At 37.6% G+C, this 26,105-nt stretch overlaps 3 protein-coding genes across 3 annotated transcripts; 2 read left to right on the forward strand and 1 right to left on the reverse strand.

Annotated features, from left to right (window-relative positions):
- The first annotated feature begins 1,852 nt into the window (after positions 1 to 1,852).
- On the forward strand, positions 1,853 to 2,525 carry LOC129777630 (uncharacterized). Its single transcript, XM_055784008.1, has 3 exons — positions 1,853 to 2,062; positions 2,155 to 2,278; positions 2,336 to 2,525. The coding sequence occupies exons 1-3, from the start codon at positions 1,956 to 1,958 to the stop codon at positions 2,411 to 2,413; spliced, it is 309 nt and encodes a 102-aa protein (XP_055639983.1). The 5' UTR covers positions 1,853 to 1,955; the 3' UTR covers positions 2,414 to 2,525.
- A 9,455-nt stretch (positions 2,526 to 11,980) lies between these two features.
- LOC129777641 (uncharacterized) lies at positions 11,981 to 15,523 on the forward strand. The gene is made up of 2 exons (XM_055784018.1): positions 11,981 to 12,404; positions 12,462 to 15,523. Exon 2 carries the CDS (start codon positions 12,488 to 12,490, stop codon positions 13,655 to 13,657), a length of 1,170 nt encoding a protein of 389 aa, XP_055639993.1. The 5' UTR covers positions 11,981 to 12,404; positions 12,462 to 12,487; the 3' UTR covers positions 13,658 to 15,523.
- On the reverse strand, positions 13,773 to 15,526 carry LOC129774295 (uncharacterized). The gene is made up of 4 exons (XM_055778013.1): positions 15,469 to 15,526; positions 15,089 to 15,362; positions 14,501 to 15,035; positions 13,773 to 14,182 (listed from the first exon to the last, which is right to left on the reverse strand). The coding sequence occupies exons 1-4, from the start codon at positions 15,489 to 15,491 to the stop codon at positions 13,773 to 13,775; spliced, it is 1,242 nt and encodes a 413-aa protein (XP_055633988.1). The 5' UTR covers positions 15,492 to 15,526.
- Between the last annotated feature and the right edge of the window lie 10,579 nt (positions 15,527 to 26,105).

The raw sequence follows: 26,105 nt of genomic DNA on the forward strand, positions 1-26,105 counted from the left end.
TCACTCCAACGAATTCAACCAAACTCCACTGGTTTTCAGCTTAGCTTAATAAATAGAACACTTTCATTGGTTTCACGTTTTATAAAACACTTAAACGACAGAAGAAGCAAGCACACAGAGGAGACATCGCGGAGTAAGAAAACACACGTCCACTCCCGTATGCTGCTCAACTCGCTCCCCCATACTACTAAAAGTAAAATGACTGACGAGAAAAATTGCTAGTTTATTTACTGACGAGAATAATTGATAGTTGTGTCCGGTATTGGTTATTATCTTTTTTAATCGACATTGATGTGTTTTTTTTTTTCTTTATTTCATCCATACATAAGATAGGAGGCATCTCGTCTAGGATCACAGAGGGTGGTTTTCATCATATCTCGTTTCACTTCGGTAACTTTTATCTGATACGCACCATCCAACGACTGTTTACCAACACCGGTGGAGTGAACAAACAATACCCAACAACCAAACGAAACGGCCATTTTCAGGGCCACCAAATCATTATCAAAGAATTTAACGATGTAATTCTTCAAACATATCCAAAATCAACAGATAGCCTAACGGAATCCTACGTCAACTATGCGGTCGTGTCACGGACACAACCCTCCTGTGACTTTTTTATCCAAAAATTTGTTTCAATAGCCCTAAAATTGTTTTCAAAACAGGCTATTGAAATCATACCAATCGGTATATAAGCGAATGCCGCTCGGAAATCCACTCAGTTACGATTGCGCAACGATTGAGGTACGGTCGCTAGAATGGATGGATGTTTCCCCAACACAGACTTCAAAACCATGAAGCCTGTGGAGAATCGGCTTAGAAATTTTGCTGTAAGCAGTGAGGGGCTCAGAATGCAAGGAGTGTAAGTGACTTGATCGATTTCTCTTCATCAACTTTTTATTTAGTTAATAACTCAACTGCAAAAACGTTCCAATTTAAGTTTGCTATACAATCCGATAGATGAAGTTCTGACTTATCTTCCACATTGTCAAATACAGCTGGGAATGTATTTACAGCTAACTTATGACCAAAAGAGAGAGTTGATGTAGAGAAATCGATCAAATCACTTACACCCTTTTCATTCTAAGCCCCTCAATTTTAAAGGATCTCTGATTCGAATGGTATGCAAATCATCAAAATTCATGTGTAGTGAAAACCGTTATTAAAGTTAACATCTATATAAATGTTACGGGGAGAAAAATCTGGAAATTTTCGCCAAATGTGTGGCAAAGTCCGAGAACCCGAACAACGGATCGTCCGATTTGATTCGTTTTTATTTTGTTGTATTCCCCTCAAAGTTTCTGGTGAGGAATAAAATAGAAATTTTTAAAAAACTTTGAGGGAAAATTAAAAAAAAATCCCATATTCCCATGAGCGCTTTGAAAAAAAAATACAGATAAATATTTACTTTTCTGTATCAAACATGTAATTCATGTAACGGAGAAACATGTTATTTGCAAGTGAATCAGGAATTTTGAGCGAAAATTGTGTCTGAAAATAAATTTATATTATAATGACGTGTTTTGGTAGAAGTGTTAGGAAATTTATAGCAAAAGGTAATCGTGAAGGGCAAATAAGAAAATCAATCAATGTAAAGTCCTGCTAGTAAATATTCGAAAGAATTCATATAAAAAATAATTTTAGGCGGGACGAAGTTCGCCAGGTCAGCTAGTAATTTCATAAAAACGCGGCCTATTTTCAGATTTGACACCCTTACTGAAAGACGTAGTCCTACGTCAAAACTTCATATTCATCGCAATTAGTGACGACACCAATGTTTCGTGTACCAATCCAAATGTATTACGTATACCTTCCTACCTTGATGTGAGCACAGCTCTCTATTGACAGCAGAAACTGTTATCAGACGTTTGTGTTGAAAATACATTTCAGTTCGCACCAACAGGAACAATAACAGCACCAAATTTTCTACTCAGATTCCATCCGACAAGGAAAATATGCTTTCCTCTCGTGCTGTTCTCCTAGGGAGGCTGCTGCAGCGATCGCTGAGTTCGCGAAACGCCGTCAGCGGAATTCGCAAGCAAATAGTTCGCCACAGTCACGAGTAAGTCCATCAATTTGCCGCATCCTCGGTTCGCTTCATTATATAATTTGCCGTTGTTTTGATCCGTCTATGGAAAATGAACAATGTTGCAGTGTTTCATACCGGATGAATGGTCCTAAGCCTGAACTGTGGGCTCGCGCTGGTGGCCAAATCGCTGGCGGATTGATGTGGTGGTGGGTCCTTTGGCATCTGTTCCACGAATACGAGCACATTACGGTTCGTTGCTTTTCATATTTCCCTAACTTGCAGACTGTTAATTTCCTTACATTTTAGGGAGAGTTCGAATATCCTGATCCCACTGCATGGACGAATGCTGAATTAGGGATTCCACCAGATAATTTCGAGGAATAGATTTGGGCAGTTTTTCAAAAAGATTATCGATTAGCTGATGGAAAGAGGTCAAACGCTGCTCGTAATATTGAATTATGTAAATAAATTGATCGGGGAGAAACTGAGCATAATATTGAATTCTAGGTTATCACAAAGAACTTCTAAACTTGTTATATGCAATACAAGAAGGCAGCGTTTTAATTAAAAATTCCACTAATTTACCATTACTTTTTAATAACAATAGTTACTTTTTATAGTTGCGACATATGCTTGGTTGAAGATTTCCTTATCGCGCCCTTCGCTAGGCGAAAAGCAGTAATAACTACACTCACACTAGATGTTCATCTGGAATTTCTAGAGCGCTTTTTAGATTTATTCACAAGAAGTGTTCAGTAGACTCCTCGGAAGCTGTCACAAAAAGGACTTGGTTGGTAATAGCATAAATATTTGATAAAAGGGCCTGGCCGGGTAAGGGAGTAAAAAGTGCCCCCAAAATAAATCACTAGCTGTATGGCAAATATTGTATAGGATATTAAATCAGAAATTTTGACCGTTTATTTGAACCCCTATGTGGTTTAACATAGGATCTATAGTGAAAAACGTACTTTCTCGTTTATTTCACGCCATCCTCAAAAGCTTCTAGATAAAAATTTGAAAAAAAAATAGTGAATATGCACCTTACTACAGTGTATCGAGAAAAATTATCAAAAAAAAATCATCAAAAATTTTAGTACTAAAAACAGGAAGTGGGTTATATCTATGGTATAACCGCAAGAGTGACGTAGGACTATCGTTGATTTAGAGATCATTTGTTTGAAGTTGAATCTGAATTCATTCTGAATGAATGAATATTTGGGGGACTTCGAAAACGAGAGCGTTACGTTGGAGGCACAAGGTTTTATGCATCCAATATTGGATACGGAAATATCCTACTGATGGGGAAGAATAATCTTCAGAAGCTATCCTGTTAATTGCGATTGATTGAAAAATCACAAAACCAAATGTATTTGGTCACAGTGTTACATGGATAGAAAACATTAAAATAAACTCTTTCACATGAAATTCATTTTTAAATTCCCAGAGGAACTGGCAGATTATTTTCTGGATCTTTCTCGATACTGAATGGCATCCAAACGGAAAGAATTCCGCGCGTGTATGTGTGTGTGTGTAGCGGCTGCTTCGAGATCTTCCCGGGGAACCGTTTGTGGCATCACTCTCCTCCTGATGGATTCCCTTCTGGCCTAAGGTGCACAAACAGGCTCTTGGTGACACCGTTCATCCGCGCTTTCATGATAAACGAAGAGCTTCATCACAACAGCGACAACATGCTCCAATCGCTGTTCAATTTGAACTGAGTGGATTTCCGAGCGGCGCTCGCTTATATACCGATTGGTGATTTCAATAGCCTGTTTTGAAAGCAATTTTAAGACTATTGAAACAAGTTTTTGGATCAGAAAGTAACAAGTATAGAACGCGTAGACATTTTATCTTTCGAATGAAGTGTTTATCATACCATTTCGTTCAGTTGTTTAGGAGCTATTAACGCTCAAAATCTCGGTCTCCGGCGTAACGCTTTCGTTTTCGAAACTTTGATTTTACACCCCGGTATAGAAATGAAAGACGTAGTCCTACGTCAAAAAAATATTGAAATATTGAAATTTTGAAATTTTTTTTTTGGGATTTAGAGATTCAGTACTACTCTAACCAAATCATCAGCTGTATGGAAAATATTGTATAGGGTACTAAATAAAACATTTTGGCAGTAGTAAGATATATTTTAGTCCTTATATGGTACACCATAGGATCTATGGTGAAAAATGCAGCTTTTCGTTTTCTCCACGCCATTCTCAATAGTTTTGAGACAAAAATATAAAAAGAACATTGAAAGTACATCTTACTTAGGTGTTTCGAACAATATTTTCAAACAATTTTTTCATCAGAATATCAAACACTAAAAAAAATTTGAAATTAATTTTTATTTTAATTTTAAATTAAGTTTGAATATTTTTTTGACGTGGGACTACGTCTAACCGGAATATATGGAGGGTAAAATGAAAACCTAAACACAGAACATGCAGGAAAAAATGAAAGATTTCGAATGCTTATAGCTCGAACATTTCGTACTGGATAGGAGAGATGTTTGCATCACTTGATAGGGAATATTTCTACGCATCTATCGCAACTAACAAAATGTTGTTTTTCATTAGATAAACAATTGAATAACTGTAAAATATTAGGCGTTATCTAAACGCCCTAACTGCATCGTTTTGATTGGCCCGATTTACGGTTTCCCTAACACAGCCATCAAAACCAAGCAGCCTTGGGGAAATCGGCATTGCAAATACATGAAAGTAGGGGGACTTTTGTTCTCATCGAAAAATGTTCCCTAACACAGACTTTAAAACCAAGCAGCGAAATCGGCATTGCAAACACACGAAAGAGCCTAGAGGCGAGTGAACTGAAAAGTTTAAACCCTCTTAAAGCCAAAAAGAAGAAAAAGAACACACGAAAGTAGGGGGAGCTTTTGTTCCCACCGAAATGTGTTCCCTAATAGAGATTTCTAAACCAAGGTGCCTGGAGAAATCGGTATTTCAAATTCATGCAAGTCGGGGGTATTTTTGTTCCGACTGGAATGTGTTTCCCTAACACAGACTTCAAATCCATGGAGCGTGGGGAAATCGGCATTGCGAATTCATACAAATCGGGAGTATTTTTGTTCCGATTGAAATGTGTTTCCCTAACACAGACTTCAAAACCGAGGTTTCTGGGGAAATCGGCTCTGCAAATAAATGCAAACTGCGAGTACTTTTGTCCTCGCTTGCCTTTGTGCAGAGTGGAATATGTCTGTCCTAACATGATCTTCTAAACTTAGGAACCTGGGAAAATCGTGCAGCCACTAGAAGCGAATGAACTTCCCAGTTTCAAGCAAATTCGAGAATCGAGAAGTATGTACACTTTTGGAATGTAAACTTCAGAAGGAAATGTAAAATAAAATAATCGTTTGATAATTTTTTTTTGTCTTTATTGGAAAGATTTTCAGCCTTAGGCTGGTTCATCAAACGTTTGATAATTCTTCCGTACATATATTTTGTTCTAGTCATCATACCAAACGTAAAAGGTCAGTCATTAAATTTACTTTTAACGAAGAACAATCAATCACAATAAACTGTTTCATTCAATCAAGAATTTAATCAATACAAACGAATGATTGCTAAGCTAAGGTAGTTCCACGTGAACCTTGCGGTTATATCATAGATATAACCTACTCATTTTTTATTTTGAGATTCAGCACTACTCTAGTTTGTATTCAAATTTCTTTCTACGTTAGGTATATGTGATTTTTTTCAGAATTAAAAATTATATATATTTTCAGGCATTTCGAAATTTTGTAAAAACATATTACTCTGAGACCCAATTTTATTCTAATTTTTATTTCAATGCGGTCGTATGTGTTGTTTTTACCACATGTAACGTAATTTTTTCTTGAATTTTTAAGAGGATTACGCAAAAAAAAAGTTTTTTGGCCTTTGGGCATTTTTAATTTATTTTGAATTTAGAGACCCATTACTACTTTTATATTTATTCGAATTTTGTTTTTCTTATGTCTAAATTTTGGCTGTGTATTTAAAGCATTGCGCTGTACGACAATTTTTTTCTCGTATCTTAAAATATATGAGATTATCTTTACATTGGATTTAGATGGCAGCAGTACGATAGAGCTCTGTGAGAAAAAAATAAAGTCCTTGTGGAAAGATCATTCGGATTAATGAGAAGAACAATTAAAAAAATCCGAATTGTTTTTTTTTCTATTTTAATCTTACAATTGAAAACCACGAATACAATCAAATAATCGATTTCAATAATAAAAAATAATAATGCAGAAGATGAAGAAAATTATTTTTGTGTCTCGCAATGCTCTAAAAAATTCATGAAAAATTACGCTACATGTAGAAAAAAGACACCTACGAACGCATTTAAATAAAAATTAGAGCAGAAGTGTGTCTCAAAATTTCGAAATGCCAGAAAATATATAATTTTTTTTTGTACTGCATATTTAAATTTTTATTATTATTAGATTTTTTGATGAAAAAATTGTTTGAAGATATTTATCGATACACCTTAAGATGTACTTTCAGTTTTTTTTTCTTCATATTTTTGTCTCAAAGCTATTCAGAATGGCGTGAAATAAACGAAAAAGTAGGTTTTTCACTATAGATCCTATGTTAAACCACATAGGAGTTCATATAAACCGCCAAAATTTCTCATTTAGGGCCTGATTCTCGAATACACTTCACGGTGGAAACGAAATAAACGACACGCCATTGAACTACGTTTTACGAGTTAGTGAAGCGAAGATAATGATGAGTTTTCAGGCAGAATGAGCACTTTTCAAATAAAATAAAAAAAAATCATTAATGAAAATTAACCTCTTCGTATCAAACTGGTATTCAATGTGAGTGGAAAACTTTTGTTTTCTTCATGTGATATGATAATCTCATACAAAAATGTCAGTGTATTCGAGAATCAGGCCCATTGTATAGGATATAAGGGCCTGATTCTCGAATACACTACGAATACACTTCACGGTGGAAACGGAATGAAACCTTTTCGCGATGACAACGGTACAGTGTCGACATCTGGCGATCTAACGCAAAACGTAAACGATCGGTGAGACATCTGGATTTTGTTTTTGAACTTAGAAAATGATGCTAATGTAACCTAAAACTCAAAAACAAATCACGTATATTTTACTTCCGGGCTTTCCAAGGTAGTTCTCACATGCAGGAATCGTACATTTTTCTACTTGTGTTTGATTGTGCTCTCGAATTTCCTTCTTTAATTCAACCATTGTTAACATTTTTATAGTTTTCACTACTTAAAGAGGTAAATAAATAACATGTTATATATAAAATTGCGCAGAATTAAATTTCTTACAAACTCATTGCAATCAAATAATCTTTTATGATTATAGCATTGTAATTTATGGAAAGAACTACAAACCTTCCATAAGCTCACATGGCAAAATCTAAAACCATCATCACTTTCACCGCAGCGCCGCCTAGATGTAGATTTGTACGTTAGATCGCCAATTGACGAATTTACGTTGGATTTACAACCAGATGGCGCAGCGAGTAAAATGAGGATGTCTTGTTTTTTTGGTATGAAATTCGTGCAAATTTTCTAGAAAAATCAGAATTTATCTTCAAATTTCCCGGTTTCATGTATTCTTTTTACGCTGAAAAGGTTAGAAAATCATCATTTTACAATGTGCTATGTATATTACGAGGAATTACTTGTTATAAGTATTGTAACTTTAATTATTTTCAACTGAGTAAACGATGAATAGGGTGTTTTGCCCTAAAAATACTGCAAACCTTCTCGTATCGGCCCCTACATAATCAGTGATATCAGCAAATTTGATATGATATCGATTTCATCGCAATCATCCATAGTATCAATAACCGGTATGCATTATCAAACTTAAAATTTTCGAAGATTATCTATGACTTTGGTCAAATCGCGTGTTGAAACCGTCGTAAATAAACAAAACTCCAACTTTCTTACAATATACTGACGAAATTGAATGGCTGAAATGAATCTAAATTGAAATAAAATGAATAATCACCACCGAATCTTGTTTTTCAGTGGGTAAAATAAACACCCTCACTTTTGTGGCTCTGAGCTCTAATGTAGATGTCGCATGAGCTGATTCAAGCTTTGCGTAAATTCGTCAATTGACGAATTTACGTTGGATTTACAACCAGATGGCGCAACGAGTAAAATGAGGATGTTTTGTTTTTTTGGCATGAAATTCGTTCAAATTTTCTAGAAAAATCAGAATTTATCTTCAAATTACCCGGTTTCGTGTATTCTTTCCACGCTGAAAAGGTTAGAAAATCATCATTTTACAATGTGCTATGTACATTACGAGGAATGGCTTGTTATAAGTATTATAACTTAATTTTTTTTCAACTAAGTAAACGATGAATAAGGTGTTTTGCGCTAAAAATACTGCAAATCCTTCTCGTATCGGCCCCTACATAATCAATGATATCAGCCAACTTGCTATGATATCGATTTCATCGCAATTAACCACAACATCAATAACCGGTATGCATTATCAAACTTAAAATTTTCGAAGATTATCTATGACTTTGGTCAAATCGCGTGTTGAAACCATCGTAAATATACAAAACTCCAAGTTTCTTACCATATACTGACGACATTCAATGGCTGAAATGAATCTAAATTGAAATAAAATGAATAATCACCATCGAATCTTGCTTTTCAGTGCGTAAAATAAACATACATCCTCACTTTTGTGGTTCTGAGCTCTAATGTAGATGTCGCATGAGCTGATTCAGTTTTGCGTAAATTCGTCAATAAACAGTGGATCTCGCTGAGGCAAAGTTCTAGTATCGTTCTAGACACGGAACAATGAACATCACTTGTTCTTCCTTGTTTTGCGCCATCACATGTCTTCGTTTCAGATTGTGGACTGTGAACGCTGTAGAGTACAGAATAAACGTGATTTGCACCCACGTATTACCTAGCTGCAGAAATGGGTTTAAAGAGTTTTCCCCGCTGTAGCTAGCGAAGAAACTTCTGGACTGAGACTTCATATTTGAAGCCTATCCATTGATCACAATGGATAATATTGGCGGTCGCGACAGACGCGACCAAATTACTTACTCGCTGATGTCTCTGGTATTTTTTTTTTTTTTTAGCTGTATTATAGTGATTTTCAACACATTTTGGCTGGTTCGTCACTTGTACTTCCATTTTTGGAAGAATATTGGGAGTGAGAATTGAACTCGTGACCTTCAGCGTGAGAGGCATGGTTGTTACCACTACGCCAGATCGCCTCCACCATTGCATTAATGTTTTGAGCTACACAATTGTGGAAGAGGAAGCCCTTTGTATCGAGGTGTGCTACGACAAAGAAGAACAGCATACGAGAATTTTTTGTGCTAGTGCGTATATGGAAGAGTATCCAAAATTATGGAATATATATATATGCATTGAATTTATTTGGATAAACGTATATTTCATGAAAGTTTGCTTTCAGGGTAACCATACTGTTGCATGTTGTGGGGTTCGATCACATCTCAAGCGGAATATAGAAGCAAAAGGGTTCATTGTTTGTGATCGATATCTGAGTGGGAAGGAGAAAGTCTGTTGCGAGTTAAATCAAATAAACGAGAAGCTGATAGCTTTCGACTCTACTCGTCTCTGTCGAGTCTACTGAAGCAATAAAAAATTAAATAGCTAAAAAGATGTTACAAAAAGTTCGAAGCATTCTTAAATAATATCCGAAGTGATAAACAAGTGGATTGAACAATATAATTCCGTAGTTCTACGTCAAAAACTGCGGTCGTGTCCTAGATACAACCCATTACATTTTCCATTTTTACTGATAAAATACATATGATCTATTTTCATTTTGATCTCAGAGACAAATTCAACCATACCGGGACAAAAAGAAGGGTGCAGACGATTCAGAAAATCGTTGTGTTGTCAAAAAAGACAAAAAAAATCTACGAACGAAGAACATCATCTCAGAGGATAGATACAGCTGTAAACATCAACGAAGGAAAAATAGCAGATCGAATGGAGTGGAATCAATTCGATTGAGTGACAAGTTTTAGGTCGCATTGAATGATGATGCCGCCGGAGACGATGGAAAGTAATATGAATGATGACCGAAACGGTGATGTGGGTGAGACGTTTTTTCTGATGTGCAATGGAACGTCGAAATTTTGACTTGTGAAATTTTTCAGCTACCTTCCTGCTTGCACTGGTCCATTGTTTTTTTCGACAGCGTAGAAATGGTTTTAGCTCCGGAAGTGTCTCACTCAATAGATTACCATTCTATATTACTATGTTCGGTAAACTATAACTGGATCGACACTCATCTCATTGAAATCGCAAACGAAAACATCATCACGAACATAACCAAGTTTGAAGACCTGTAAGTATGATTAGTTTAAACTAATTCTTATATGTTATAAATTTTATTTTCTCAATTTTATTATAGAAACAAACTCAACCATCCAACATATGATACCATCGCAATTAGGTGTTCCAGCTCGTAAGCATATTGCAGAAATATTCATGATCCATAAGCAGGAGGAACACAAAAACCAGTTGCATTAATGCACGAATCTCTAGACTATACCGAAAATAGATACCTTAAGGAAACCGGTAGCATTGGAAACGGTTTTAGAGGACCCGTGAAAATTACACAATTTTAGCAGTCGAAAACTTTTAGTTTTAGATAGTTTATAACAAAATTTCACTTAACCCGTCTAACGGATTCACAACGCTAGGTGAGGGATCAAAATAATATTACAATGGCTTTAATTGAAAACAAAAATAAATATTTGTGAAGAACGTCATATTTATATTTTATTTTAACTTTCTCGATAACAAATAGAGCCATAATAAGGTTCGAGCACTTTTCCATTCGGTCGACGTAGTGCCAGATTGGCACAGTGTTGGCTCAAATTTGGTTGTCAAATACGAAGGATAGAACGACAAATCATTGCAAAATTGCACGACATCGGCACCGTTGTCGACATCATTTTCTGGGACCGATTCGGCACAACAAAGTAGAGTGGGCGGGCTCGAGTCCAACTCGAATTTTGAAAACATATCCCACAAATTATCATTTCATCGATTCCCGAGGGATGTGACCATCCGGAAGAAATGGCTTCGATTCTTCGGACAGGACCTAAACAGCAATACTAAAATCATGTAAATTAGCTTGCTTTACTTCAGTCCAGATTGTTTTATGCATATCGATGGTTTGGAAGTACAACATCGTCAAATCCAAATTATACATAATGTTATATATAGTTATATATAGTACACAAAACAGTTTATTTTTAGCTGTTCCTAGTGTCAGAAAGGCAAACGATTCTCATGCCTCGGGAAATCAAAACCGAATGGTTCGCCGAAAGGTCTTGATGGACATCAACCAAGAGTTGAACCAAGATCTTCAGGAAGCTAAAATCCGAATTGCCGTCCACAATTTCCTCTAGGTTTTTATAAGAAAGAAAATCTAAATAGAATATCTTTACGCTGCAATAAATAAATATATATATTAAGCTTAACTACAATAGAAATAAACTTATTTAGACAAATTTATTATACCGCTCCATGATGAGCTCCAAAGCAAACACGTCACAGCCTCACTGTACTTATGCACTCGTCAGTCCAGACTACCTTTATATAAACGTACCCTGAGTTGGTCTCATACAAACTAATGTCGTATCCAGATGTCGACACCATTCCGCCGTCAACGCGAATTAGCCACAAAAAACAGGCCCTATATCGTGCCAAGTTAAGGCTGATTTAGACGATGCCAGTCAGCGCTCTAGTTGAAGTATCCAGTGAATAGAGAACAGATACTCTGTTCAAGTTAGAGGCCAATTACTTGTTCGATACTGGTACAAGTAACTTGAACAGAGTGTCTGTTCTCTATTCACTGGATACTTCAACTAGAGCGCTGACTGGCATCGTCTAAATCAGCCTTTATTCGCACTATAAATGTCTCAATAGGGCTCTTGCTACACATACATGCAGAGCATGTGTTGGGCACACAAACGTTTGTTGACATTCGTAGTTTCTATGCAGCAGCAGTGGAGTGAGATTTGAAAAATTAAATTGGAGAGCTAAAAATATTTTTTTTGTAAAACATATCCCTACATTTGATAAATAATAACCAGTAAGTACATTCTGAAATATCTGCCAACGACAGACATTTGAAATAATATGATTTCATTGCATTAATTAGTGCCTAGGACGTGTGCAGTTTTTGGGTGCAACAAACGCGGCGATCGTGACGGGGAAAAATGGTTCCGCTTCCCCGCGGTGGATAAGCGTAGCGCCAAGAGAAAAGAGTTGTCCGAAAAGCGCCAAATTGCATGGACAAATGCATTGAAGCGGATTGATTTGGTGCCAGAAAAATGGCCATCAACGGTGGTTTGCTCGCAGCATTTCCTTTCAGGTAAAAATGAAAATTTGTTCTCATTAAACTTGTCATAACGTTTTTTTCTTCATTCAGGTCAAAGTGCTGATCTTTTAGATGAAATGAATCCTGATTGGGTACCGAACCAGAAATTAGGTTACAAAAATCGGATGACATCTGCTGCTAAGGACAGATTTGAGTGTTTGACTAGGCGGAGTGAAGTAAAGGAGGCTATCCGAAAGACGTTGGAAACGATTCCGGAGGAAGATTTGCTGACGGCTCCAGGTCCGGTGGACAGAGAAACAGTGCTCGAAGAAGAAATAAAAAAATTGCAATGTGAAATAGAAATTATGAGAGAAAAGCACCACCCATTTCTATGCACTAGTTTCGAAGATTTTAGTCAGAATGATGACAAATGTAAATATTTTACAGGACTAAACTACAATGTTTTTAAGTTTTTATTTGGGTTTTTAGAACCTTATTTCCCACAACCGACTGGTTCGTGTAAGATAACGAAATTTCAAATTTTTATTTTTACTTTAGCTAAGCTTAGGCTAGATTTAGATCTGACATTAATTGCGTACATGAGTGGAGTTCACGTTAGTACTGTCTCTAGATATTTTCGTAAATGTATATACGTCATGTTTCAACGAATGAAAGGGCTTGTCAGTTGGCCGTCTCGTGAATCGGTACAAAATTCGATGCCAGAGTGTTTCAAGCGACATTTCGGTAATAAGGTCTCAGTCGTTATAGATTGCTTCGAGGTGCTCACTGAGAAGCCCAGTGACGTTTTACAAGCTGCTCAAATGTGGTCTAATTATAAACATTCACATACTGTTAAATACCTAATCGGAATCGCTCCTAATGGATCCATTATATTCATATCAAATGGATTTGGTGGCCGAGCAAGTGATAAATTTATCACTGAAAAATCCGGTATGTTAAGTAGAATGCAAAAAGGAGATTATATCATGGCAGATAGGGGATTCCTAATAAGAAATCACGTTGAAAGTGCTGGAGTTGAATTACTGTTACCTGCTTTTACTGTTGGTCAAGATCAGTTGCACCCTCTTGATATTGAAAACACACGGAAATTAGCAAATGTTAGGATTCATGTAGAGCGAGTGATTGCGCAGGTTCGGAATAAGTATAAGATACTATACAAGAACAAGTTTCCAATAAGCACTCTGAAGAATACTTCAAACTTTTGTGAAACTTCACTAGTGGATCAAATTGTGACAAATTGTTGTTGTCTAGTTAACCTTTGCCCCTCTGTAGTCCCTGAAGATTAATCATTGTACCGAAATAAATTACTACATTTTATTGAATTTTTATATACATTTATTTGAGTTTAATACATACATAATACATTGGCAGTCAAAATATTATTTCGTAATTTCCCTTTTTTCACAATCTATCTTTAAAATACCCTCCTGTATAGTATTGGCCTAAAAGTTCAGGCATAATAACCAATCTGAAGAAACTTTCGGCTTTTATCAACTCTTTCTTCAAAAATGTGTCGTCTCGGTCCACTCGCAGTATGACCAATTCCTTGTTTGTCCAAACAACAAAGTCGCAAAACTTAACATTAAGTATATACATCTGCATTTGCACTTGATAGAAGTACTGATGATTGTGGTTCATTTTATATCCTGTTTCCGTAATTTGAATAGGACTATCTGGCCTAGTCACATATTCTTTTATTGTTTTACCGTCTCGCAGGCAATGAGGGCACTTGATTTCCACAGAAACCTCTCCACAACAATCACAAACGGCGATTGCATCCGGTGATGCTCCGAAAAATGGTTTTTTCTCAACTAAGTGTAGACCAGAAGAAGAATAATGGAAATTTAAATGTTCAGCTGCCATTTTTGAACCATATGTCTTTAACGCATCCTTCTCATGGGTACATCCATATCTCGTCGCAGGTGTTGAAAAACGATAATCTTCGGGATAGCAAATTTTTCTAATTAGGTGCATTGAAGGATTATCAATCGGCGTTCTTGTGGTTGCTTTAAATGTAGATGCAGTTATTTTTCCAACGCGAAATTTTTCCCAGAACCAACTTGAACTTTGTGAAACTCGTGCTATTTTACGAACAAGGGGTCTTGTATAACGCATATTCCTCAATTTACTATTCCCTATTTCGCGAAGCTCGTTGAGCGACTTTCCTCTTAAATTTGGATCAAAAAATTGGCAGAAAAGGATTTTTAACATATTCGGATAAAGATCAATGTCACAAAGGCTCGAGTTCACATTCGAATGCTTTCTTGTATTTTCCATAAATTGGCCAACTGATGGATTTTCTCCGTTATCGATCAATTTACGTATAAATACATTCAACTCTTTCGCAGGGCATTCGGGTATCTGGAAATCATATCTGGAAACTGGTTGATCTTTCTGGCTGAATATGTCTTTAATTTCGCCACAATTAACCGCTTTTTTCGGTGGAACCAACCACCGATTAAGTATATCTGTACACGAAGGTTCATTTTCATTTACTTCTTTACGGGACCAGCACTCGAGAGCAAAAAGCACAGAGCCTACATGAGAACACACTTCACCTAATCCTGCCATACAATTGCAATGTGCAGTTTGAACTGTTCCTGTGGGATCTACCGACACCCAGGTAGATGTAGGCTTTAGGTTAAATTTTTGGGAATGCTTCACCTGCAACATCGTATAGTGAGTAATTTTCTTTACTGAGAATATACAAAACTTACCTGAGCAAACACAATACAAAAACCAGAATCGACGTATCTGGAACCTAAAAATTGTACCCATCCCGCCTTGAAATTTTTGTATGCGTCCAAGCTCTTGAAGGCCTTAAAGCATTTCCGGGTATACGGACTTTCGCGATTTACAAGATATTCCACTAGGTCGTAATAAGTCACATTTTTTGGTAAGGCACTTTTTGAATATTCATGCTGCATCCATTGATACGGGTCGTAACCAAAACAGAATTTTTTAATTTTTTCTGCGTATCTGGCTTTTACGCTAAAATTAAATATTTGAATACACATATCTTAGCATGATGTAAATATAGAGTGATGCGTAATTTTTGTTTCTGTTACGCTAAAATAATTATTTAAACAAAACTTACTCTTGTCGATCCATGTTAATCATATGCAGCTGTCACTTTTGCCTGCCCAACAGACTACTAATACATATGCACGCTGCAAGCGCCCTATTTGCACCTGGCCTAAACATAACCTCGATTCGCGTCAGTGGTGCCATCTTTCTACTTACACGAACTTTCTAAACGACCCACGTATTTGAAGTAAACTGACCAGATGTCCCGCGTTACGCGGGACAGTCCCGCATTTCAACAAAATGTCCCGCGTAAGATTCCGTCCCGCATTTCGCAAAAGAAACGAAAATGTCCCGCTATATATATATATTTTTATATCACAATTTGATCATGTTGATTTTCTTAAATGGATGAACCTCAAAAAACAGGAAGTGGGTTATATATATGGTATAACCGCAATGGTGACGTAGGACTATCGTTGATTTAGTGATCATTTGTTTGGAGGTACAAGGTTTTATGCATCCAATATTGGATACGAAAATATCCTACTGATGGGGAAGGATAATCTTCTGAAGCTTTCCTGCTAATTAATTGCATTTGATTGAAAAATCACAAAACCAAATGTATTTGGTCGCAGCGTTATATGTTAGAAAACATAAAAAAAACTCTTTCGCATGAATGTATTTTTCAATTCCCAGGGGAACTGGCAGTTTGTTTTTCAGCAACGATAATATTCTTCCGGAATCTTCTCGATGCTGGATGGCATTTAAACGAAAGAAGTTCCGCACGTATATATATGTGTGTGTGTGTGTGGCGGCTGCTTCGATGTCTCAAACGGAACCGTTTTTCGGTGCTGATACTCTCTCGGTCGTCTTCACTTCTTCTGATGGATCGGCTTTTCTGCGCTCCCCCACAGTTCCAATCAAACTGTATGCGTTTCAAGTCAGGTCAAGTCAGGTAATGAATCTCTTGATCCCTCGCCGTCCAGCTCGTCCAGCACGTTCAGCTCGTTTAATTACGATGTTGCCTTGTCGATGTCCGCACGAAAAATGAATGCGTTTCACCACCAGAATATCGCTTAAGTATGCTTTATGTGCGTGATTGAATCGAGAGTTATATGGTTAGAAAACATTAAAATAAACTCTTTCGCATGAATGTATTTTTCAATTCTCAGGGAACTGGCAGATTATTTTTCAGCAGCGATTTTTTCTTTCTGGAATTTTAAATGCTGAATGGCATCCAAACGAAAAAAAATTCCGCGCGTGTATGCGTGTGTGTGGCGGCTGCTCCGATCTCTTCCCGGGGAACCGTTTGTGGCATCACTCTCCTTCTGATGGATTCCCTTCTGGCCTAAGGTGCACAAACAGGCTCTTGGTGACACCGTTCATCCGCGCTTTCATGATAAACGAAGAGCTTCACCACAACAGCGACAACATGCTCCAATCGCTGTTCAATTATAAATGAGTTGATTTCCGAGCGGCGATCGCTTATATACCGATTGGTGATTTCAATAGCCTGTTTTGAAAGCAATTTTAAGACTGTTGAAACAAGTTTTTGGATCAAAAAGTAACAAGTATATAACGCGTAGACATTTTATCTTTCGAATGAAGTGTTTAACATACCATTTCGTTCAGTTGTTTAGGAGCTATTATCGCTCAAAATCTCGATCTCCGGCGTAACGCTTTCGTTTTCGAAACTTTGATTTTACACCCCGGTATAGAAATGAAAGACGTAGTCCTACGTCAAAAAAAACTTTTATTTGGCAGACTGTTCAAGATCGCTTCTAATGTATCCAAAGATTAATACGTTGAGCTGGTTTCATCGCACCGACATTGGGTTTTTTGTTTAGAGAGTGTCAACTGGAAGCGACAGCAACAAAATTGGAAAACGATTTTTATAAAAGTCTCCTATTGATCCGCAGGGACCAACGTGAGTCAGACGAAAAGTTCATCTTTGGTCCCCTAGCTCGGTCAGGGCTTAACGTTTTAAATAAGCCGGATGACTTCGTACTATATATCTCCCCGTTCACCATATGACTCGAAATAAGAGCGCCTTGGACATTGCCTTCACGTCTGTCGGAGAAGAACCTTCTTCGGGAATTTAATGATTTCATTATGCCTCGATTTCATGAAAATTTCTCATAGTGTCAATTTAAAATCAAGCTGACCTGCATCCTTTTGATTTTGATTCCTTTCAAGAATACTTGCACACAACTATACTAAGTAGTAGAATGGGGTTGAGTATTGGCTGAACACATTAGACAATCAGCGCCCTTCTTTGCATACCATTTAGTGTAAATAAGCGGTAAAGTGGTTAACTAAGCTCAACGTTTACTTGCTTTCAATATTGTGTACAAGTACACTCATCACTGACTGATACACACTCGATGTGATTTATTTAAATATGATTTATATTTAATGTTGGACTACATTTGGGAATGAGTTGTAAAATGAAAATACAGTCAATCGCAAAACTGAGTGTTCATCCCATGTTGGTTTGATATTTTTGAGTTTTTCGGGGTTAAATAGTAAATAGCTCAAAGCGTCTTATATTCATCGTATAATCGATCCTTCTGACATAGGACTATGTCTTTGATTTCTATATAGGTGGGTCACTCTACGAAAAATGTAACGATTTATTAAAAGTTTTCAAACGCATATTACTCAAAATGGTTATTGCGACATATGTTGTGTTATATATCATTACTAACTAATTTTTGTGGAATTGTGGTCCAGGATGTCAAAATATCGAGCATGTTGTTGGTTATGTAAAAATGCAATTAATGAATTTCACTGGCTGCTGATTTAGAAAATCGAAGGGTATACTCACGGAAATCAGATTATGATAGCTGAACGCGACTAGCTCATACAGGGCTATAAAGTTATTACAAACAATGTTCCGGATAACGTGGTAACGAAGGAGATAATGCTATTTTTATCTATAATATATTTTTGTAGTCATAAATTGATTTGACTCAGGCTTATATTTGTGTAGGTCTTAACTTTTTAGACTTGTGTTTAAAAATGATACATGATGACTCTTTAATGATACATGATTAGGCTTTAATGGTATTTTGTGTACATTTTTGAACAGAATGTGGTACCGAATTCTATCACGTTATGTCATCTAACCCGTTCAAAGGATACAAGTACATAGAGGAAACGGTTTTTCCAGGGCATCAATCTGATGTATCAAAAGAGAAAAAAAAACAGATTTTGAACAATTTTTTGACGTAGGACTACGTCTTTCATTTCTATACCGGGGTGTAAAACCAAAGTTTCGAGAACGAAAGCGTTACGCCGGAGACCGAGATTTTGAGCGTTAATAGCTCTTAAACAACTGAACGAAATGGTATGATAAACACTTCATTTGAAAGATAAAATGTCTACGCGTCATATACTTGTTACTTTTTCATCCAAAAACTTGTTTCAATAGTCTTAAAATTGCTTTCAAAACAGGCTATTAAAATCAAAAATCGGTATATAAGCGAGCGCCGCTCGTAAACCCACTCAGTTATGATTGAACAGCGATTGGAGCATGTTGTCGCTGTTGTTGTGAAGCTAATTTCGTTTATCATGAATGCGCTGATGAACGGTGTCACCAAGAGCCTGTTTGTGCATCTAAGGCCAAAAGGGAATCCATCAGGAGGAGAGTGATGCCACGGTTCCGCTTGAAACATCGGAGCAGCCGCCACACACACACACACACATACACGCGCGGAATTCTCGTTGCTATCATCGTTGCTGAAAAATAATCTGCCAGTTCCCCTGGGAATTGAAAAATACATTCATGCGAAATAGTTTATTTTAATGTTTTCTATCCATATAACACTGTGACCAAATACATTTGGTTTTGTTATTTTTCAATCAATCGCAATTAACAGGAAAGCTTCTGAATATTTTTCCCCATCAGTGGAAATTTTCGTATCCAATATTGGATGCATAACATGATAAACGGAAAATGTTTCACATCGCGAAAATCAAGTCATTTTCGAGCGATTATTTGCTTTCTACTCATACAATGCTGCGACCAAATACATTTCGTTTTGGATTTTTTCAATCAAGTGCGATCAACGTAAGACCACGTCTTTCGGCAATTTATTAGAGGTGCAATGAATCTTTAGGAATTCCCACTCTACGCGCACTGGCAAACAATGTTTACTCAACAATTTCTCAAACTAGAAATGGGTGTTGTGAGAAAGGATTAGCGAACGCGAAAACGACAAACGGGAGAAAGATACGTTTGGAGGTTGAAGGAAATTGGCAGAAAACTTCTTCATTCTATCATTCAAATAATGTGATTCATACCACATCGTTTTGCCAGAAAGAGATTATCGGTAACGAATTATTTCGAAACCACGATTTTCGCTAAATGCTCCTTTCAGTTCGGCCTGTAAAAAACTTTTCTGTACTCTAATCCATCAAATTTGGAGCCCTGAAAAGGGCCGTTGATTATATGCTAAGCTAATAGCACGCTCTCCTCGGATACGATGGGCCAGCTGGATGTCCTTGGGCATGATGTGACGCGTTTTGCATGGATAGCACACAAATTGGTATCTTCGAACAAGCCTCCTGCAGCGTCATAGCCGCGGAACTTTGGAAGCGCAAGTCGGTTTTGAAGTCCTGAGCAATTCCACGATCCAAAAGCTGCAAAGGTAGCTTGCGGATCAGCAATTCGGTCGACTTCCGATAGCGATGAATTTCACGCAAAGTTCCCGGTCGATAGCGATGTGGCTTCTCCACCTATCCTGCTACTGGTGCGCTTATCCGAGCTGACTTCGTGTGCCTTACCACCGAATGACTAACGATGTCTGCGAAAGACTAACGAGCTCGAGTCCTCACGGTGCGAGAGTAGAGTAAGAAATGAACGAAAGCAAAGGAAGCGTCATTTTATAAACCATAAAAGTATAGAATCTAAATCCCACCCTTATTATATTCGTGAGTATACAGTAAGCTTATATAATAAAGAGGGTGGGGTTTACATTCGATTCTTTTATGTTTTATAAAATGACACTTCCCTTGCTTTCGTTCATTCCTTACTCTACTCTCGCACCGTGAGGACTCGTTTCATCGGGACTAAGCAGACAGCTCGTTAGTCTTTCGGTGGTAAGGCACCACGAAAGCAGCTCGGATAAGCGCATCAGCCGCAGGAAGCGTGAAGAAGCCACATCGCTATCGACCGAGAACTTCGCATGAAATTCGTCGCTATCAGAAGTCGACCGAATTGCTGATCCGCAAGCTACCTTTGCAGCATTTGGTTCGTGGAATTGCTCAGGACTTCAAAACCGACTTGCGCTTCCAAAGTTCCGCGGTTATGACGCTGCAGGAGGCTTATTAGAAGGTACCATTTTGTGTGCTATCCATGCAAAACGCGTCACATCATGCCCAAGGACATCCAGCTGGCCCATCGTATCCGAGGAGAGCGTGCTATATTAGTTTAGCATATAATCAACAGCCCTTTTCAGGGCTCCAAATTTGATGGATTAGAGTTCAGAAGAGTTTTTTACAGGCCGAACTGAAAGGAGCATTTAGCGAAAATCGTGGTGTCGATGATAATTCGATACCGATAGGTGCCATGGATATGGATTTCATAATGAAAAATATGAAATATATGACATGATGTAGTGAATATATCCCCATATCGAAGAAATCACTTTGATGAAACTGTTTACCGTTTGTCGTTTTTAATTGTTGGGAAAGGGCATTATTTCTGCTGACTAAATTCCAAGAAAAAATCCATTCCTTCTTTAAGCGTCATTCATTCTGCTTCGGATCAACGGAACAGTATGATAATCATTTCATACAAAAGATAAAATGTCCAAGAGTTATATGATTGCTATTTATTGATTCGAAAAATTGTTTCAATAGCTTAATGATAGCTTCGAAAACAGGTTATTGAAATCATTCGTAGCGTAGCGCGCCCACTTGGAAACCCATTAATCTTATTGGAATGTGAGATGGGGAAGCTCATACTTACGTCTATGCATTATGCTGTACACTACAGACTTTTTTCTCCGTACTGATTAAGAAGCCGACCGAACTATCGGTCGACAAGTCAGTCTGCAGTCGGCGGGGGCTCTTAATTTCGTTTCGAGTTAACTCTTTTTTACAGTAATGCTTTTGAATCCGGACACTTTGCATTACATTCAATATCATACCACAACCATAACATTTTTTTCATGTTGAATTTATGCGATTAATAGTTGCTAATACAGTTACTGATAGTTTCTTGATAGTTATTTATCAATCGCATTAATTCAACATGCAGAAAATGTTGTGGCTGCGGTATGGTATTAAATGTAACGCAAAGTGTCCGGATTCAGATACATTACTGTATACTTACTTCGATGTTATTCGTTTCTCTCTCAGGGTAAGCAACGAATATAATAAGGGTGGGGTTTAGATTCTATACTTTTATGGTTTATAAAATGACGCTTCCTTTGCTTTCGTTCATTTCTTACTCTACTCTCGCACCGTGACGACTCGTTTGTTTGGGACCAAGCAGATAGCTAGTTAGTCTATCAGTGGTAAGGCACACGAAAGCAGCTCGGATAAGCGCATCAGCCGCAGGATAGGTGAAGAAGCCACATCGCTATCGACCGGAAGTCGACCGAATTGCTGATCCGCAAGCTACCTTTACAGCTTTTGGATCGTGGAATTGCTCAGGACTTCAAAACCGACTTGCGCTTCCAAAGTTCCGCGGTTATGACGCTGCAGGAGGCTTATTCGAAGATACAAATTTGTGTACTATCCACGCAAAACGCGTCACATGATGCCCAAGGACATTCAGCTGGCCCATCGAATCCAAGGAGAGGGTGCTATATAAGCTTAGCATATAATCAACGGCCCTTTTCAGGGCTCCAAATTTGATGGATTAGAGTTTAGAAAAGTTTTTTGCAGGCCAAACTGAAACGAGAATTTTCGTTTGGATGCCAAACAGCATCGAGAAAATTCCGGAAAGATCTAATCGTTGCTGAAAAATAATCTGCCAGTTCCCTGGGAATTGAAGAATACATCCATGCGAAAGAGTTTATTATAATGTTTTCTAATTATATGACGAACACAGCGACCAAATACATTTGATTTCGTAATTTTTCAATCAAGTGTAATTAGCTGGAAAGCTTCTGAAGATTATTCTTTCTCATCAGTAGGATATTTTCGTATCCAATATTGGATGCATAACATGAAAAACGGAAAATGTTTCGTATCGCGAAAATTATATAATTTTCAATCGATTATTGCTCAGTCGCCGAAATTTTCACACTCAGAGAGTTCATTCTCCTCTAGTTTGCCTTCCAAATTGCCATCGTAAACCACACCTTCTCTCGATTCAATCACACACGAAAAGCATACTGAAATGATATTCTGGTGGTGAAACCGATTCATTTTTCGTGAGGCGTCATGCACAAATTACGTAACGCGATAAGGGGGGAGGGGGTAGATGTTGCGTTACTTTCTGTTTATTAGAGATAGGAAATTGCGTTACGAAAGGGGGGAGGTGGTTCAAAATTCGGATTTTTAGCGTTACGTAATTTGTGCACGACGCCTGAGGACATCGACAAGACAACATCGTTACTGAACGAGCTGAACGGCGAGGGATCGAGGGATTCATTAACTGGCCTGACCTGACCTGAAATGCAATCAGTTTGTTTTAACTGTGAGGGAGCGCAGAAAAGCCGATGCTGATACTCTCGTGACCAAGAGAGTATCAGCATCGAAATACGGTTCCTCGGGAAGACATAGAAGCAGCCGCCACACACACACACACACATACACGCGCGCAACTCTTTTCGTTTGCTGGTTATCGAGAAGAAACCTGGAAAGAAATGATCGTTACTGAAAAATAATCTGCCAGTTCCCCTTGGAATTGAAAATTACATTCAAGCGAGTTTATTTTAATGTTTTCTATCCATATAATACTGCGACCACATACATTTGGTTTTGTGATTTGTCAATCAAGTGCAGTTAGCAGGAAAGCTTCTGAAGATTATTCTTCAGAACAAGGTTTTTTGTATCCAATATTGGATGCATAAAACCTTGAGTCTCCAACGTAACACTCTCGTTTTTGAAGTCACCCAAATATATATTTATTCATTCATTCAGGATGGATTTAGATTCAACTTCAAACAAATGATCTCTAAATCAACGATAGTCCTACGTCACCCTTGCGGTTATACCATAGATATAACCCACTTCCTGTTTTTTCTCAACACATTTCGGCTGGTTCGTCACTTTTACTTCCATTTTTGGAAGAATATCGAGAGTGAGAATTGGACTTGTGATCTCTGCGTGAGAGGCATGGATGTTACCACTACGCCAGACCGCCTCCACATTTTGAACAATGAAAAACTCAATTTAAATGCAATTACTACACACAATCACAGTCCTATGCCAAGATCACGTCCGTGTCCCTAGGGTCAGACCCATCAACTTTTTTTTATTATGTAGTCATAAGAAAAAAAAATAAATGGTCATTTTTATACTACAACATTATAAAATTTTCAATTCAGACATGGCAAAATTGAGTGTAGAGTTTAAGTTCTCTTAAAAAGAAAATTGAAATCAGTTCACAAATATTAACAGATAAGAAAAAATCAATCCCCTTATATTTGGTATGGCCCTCTTTGGCATCCAGCACTGTTTGCAAGTGCTGAGGCGAAATTTTTGGTCACTGAAGACGGAATGTTCTCCCAGATCTCCCTAATCGTCGTTTTGAGCTTCCCTTTGATTCTGGATTTTTATTCTTCAGACGGTTCTTGATTTCCCACCATAGATCCTCAGTAGTGTTCAAGGCCGGTGATTACGGAGTTGCTTTGAGTTGATTGGGTCATTCTAAAGCAGGCACTCGCGCCTGGTGAGGTCAGTTTCCTTCGAGTCATTGTCCTGTTGAAAGTAGTAATCACGAGGGAGACCCAATTTGTGCACGGAAGACTACAGGTTACGTTTCAGGATGTTCAATAAGGCCATCTTGTCCATCGCCGAATCTACAAACTCCATAGTTCCAGTTCCAGAACCCGCCTTGTTCCACCTTGTTCAAGAACTCCTTAGATCTGCTTATATGTACCTTAGTAAAGTTTTTTCATATTCACCTTTGAGATGAAAGACTTTTCACGGTCAACAAGACCTCTCGGATTGTTCCTGTATGCTGCTCTCCGGACAGTGTCTGTGCTGACAGGTCTTCCAATGATGTCGGCTACTTAGGTAGTCAATTTAGGAATGTTTGTTTTAGGGTTCTTTCAAAATGTTCGCACAATTACCAGTTCATCATCGGGAGACAGGATCCGTTTGCGTCCTCTACCCCGGAGATTTTCCATGGTTCCTTCGTATTTCCACTTGTCTATGATTTTCTATACAGTAGAATAAGTTCTTTCAGCTGCAGCTGCTATTTTGCTATTTCCCACAATGTCTTTCCTTGAAAAGTCGAACTTATTATCATGGTACGTGTAACAATATCTATTTCTTTCCTTTTACTTTCCAATTTGATAAACACATTTTCAAACATAAAAAAAAATTCAAGGGGTTGTATCCGATATACGACCGCTTAGGACGTAGGACTACACAATCTTTTTTATGAAATTTGTTGGTTTATCATTTCGGATATTATTTAGGAATGCTTCGAAATTTCACAAATAACTCTTTAGTAGGAAGTTCCGGGTACCCTGAAAAGGTTCAATGGCTTTCTTGCCTTTGCGAGAGTAATAGAGTAATTAGTCATGTGTCGCAATTTGTTTCTTTATATCAATGCACGCATTGCACTGAGTATTTAACGAGAGGCATCTTCCGTGCATCGCCATTCAACAAGCATCAAACACGCGTCTTACAGATACACACAGTGGCATCGATAAAAAACAAACATCGGGAGAATTACCGTTTATGAAAAATCGTTTCTCGATTCTCGGTCAAATTTGTCAACAAAACTAGGAGCTTGTCATTGCACTCTTCTCTTTTTTCGCCTGGTTGTGTTAATTGCAATGGCAGATGCACTTCAAGTGAAATATTTGCTAGCGTCCATAGCTTGATGGGAAACATAAAACACAAAACGAGCAGAGTAAGCGACCTTTGTTGTTTCGGGCACAGAAAGATTCTGAGAATTTTCCTGAGAGAACATGCAATACTTATACGCTAGCGACAGCTTACTTACTATCCCCTTTCGTTGTTTCTATTCTAGCGGCTGCATAAGTTGCTCGTTATTGACAGCTCTGTTCGGGAATACACATAAATGGACAGAACAAATGAATGGGGAAATGGAAGTGCTTCCAATTTTCATCAATTTAAACCATATACAGACTATGGGATTGTAATGTATAGCATATAAAAAAAAGGAAGTGGGTTATATCTATGGTATAACCGCAAGGGTGACGTAGGACTATCGTTGATTTAGAGATCATTTGTATGAAGTTGAATCTGAATTCATTCTGAATGAATGAATATTTGGAGAACTTCGAAAACGAGAGCGTTACGTTGGAGGCACAAGGTTTTATGCATCCAATATTGGATACGGAAATATCCTACTGATGGGGAAGAATAATCTTCAGAAGCTATCCTGTTGATTGCGATTGATTGAAAAATCACAAAACCTAATGTATTTGGTCACAGTGTTACATGGATAGAAAACATTAAAATAAACTCTTTCATATAAATGTAATTTTAAATTCCCAGAGGAACTGGCAGATTATTTTCAGTAACGATTAGATATTTCCACATTTTCCT

Source organism: Toxorhynchites rutilus, chromosome 3, assembly GCF_029784135.1.
Source record: "Toxorhynchites rutilus septentrionalis strain SRP chromosome 3, ASM2978413v1, whole genome shotgun sequence".
NCBI classification, from domain to species: Eukaryota; Metazoa; Arthropoda; class Insecta; order Diptera; family Culicidae; genus Toxorhynchites; species Toxorhynchites rutilus.

Bases quoted from the DNA above. Each gene is read 5' to 3' on its own strand.
- LOC129777630 (XM_055784008.1), top strand. From the start codon at position 1,956: ATGCTTTCCTCTCGTGCTGTTCTCCTAGGGAGGCTGCTGCAGCGATCG. The intron at 2,063-2,154 runs GTAAGTCCATCA...ACAATGTTGCAG, and splicing joins ATAGTTCGCCACAGTCACGA to TGTTTCATACCGGATGAATG. The intron at 2,279-2,335 runs GTTCGTTGCTTT...CTTACATTTTAG, and splicing joins ACGAATACGAGCACATTACG to GGAGAGTTCGAATATCCTGA.
- LOC129777641 (XM_055784018.1), top strand. From the start codon at position 12,488: ATGAATCCTGATTGGGTACCGAACCAGAAATTAGGTTACAAAAATCGG.
- LOC129774295 (XM_055778013.1), bottom strand. From the start codon at position 15,491: ATGATTAACATGGATCGACAAGA. The intron at 15,363-15,468 runs GTAAGTTTTGTT...ATTTAATTTTAG, and splicing joins ATTAACATGGATCGACAAGA to CGTAAAAGCCAGATACGCAG. The intron at 14,183-14,500 runs GTAAATTGAGGA...GTCTACACTTAG, and splicing joins GCTTCGCGAAATAGGGAATA to TTGAGAAAAAACCATTTTTC.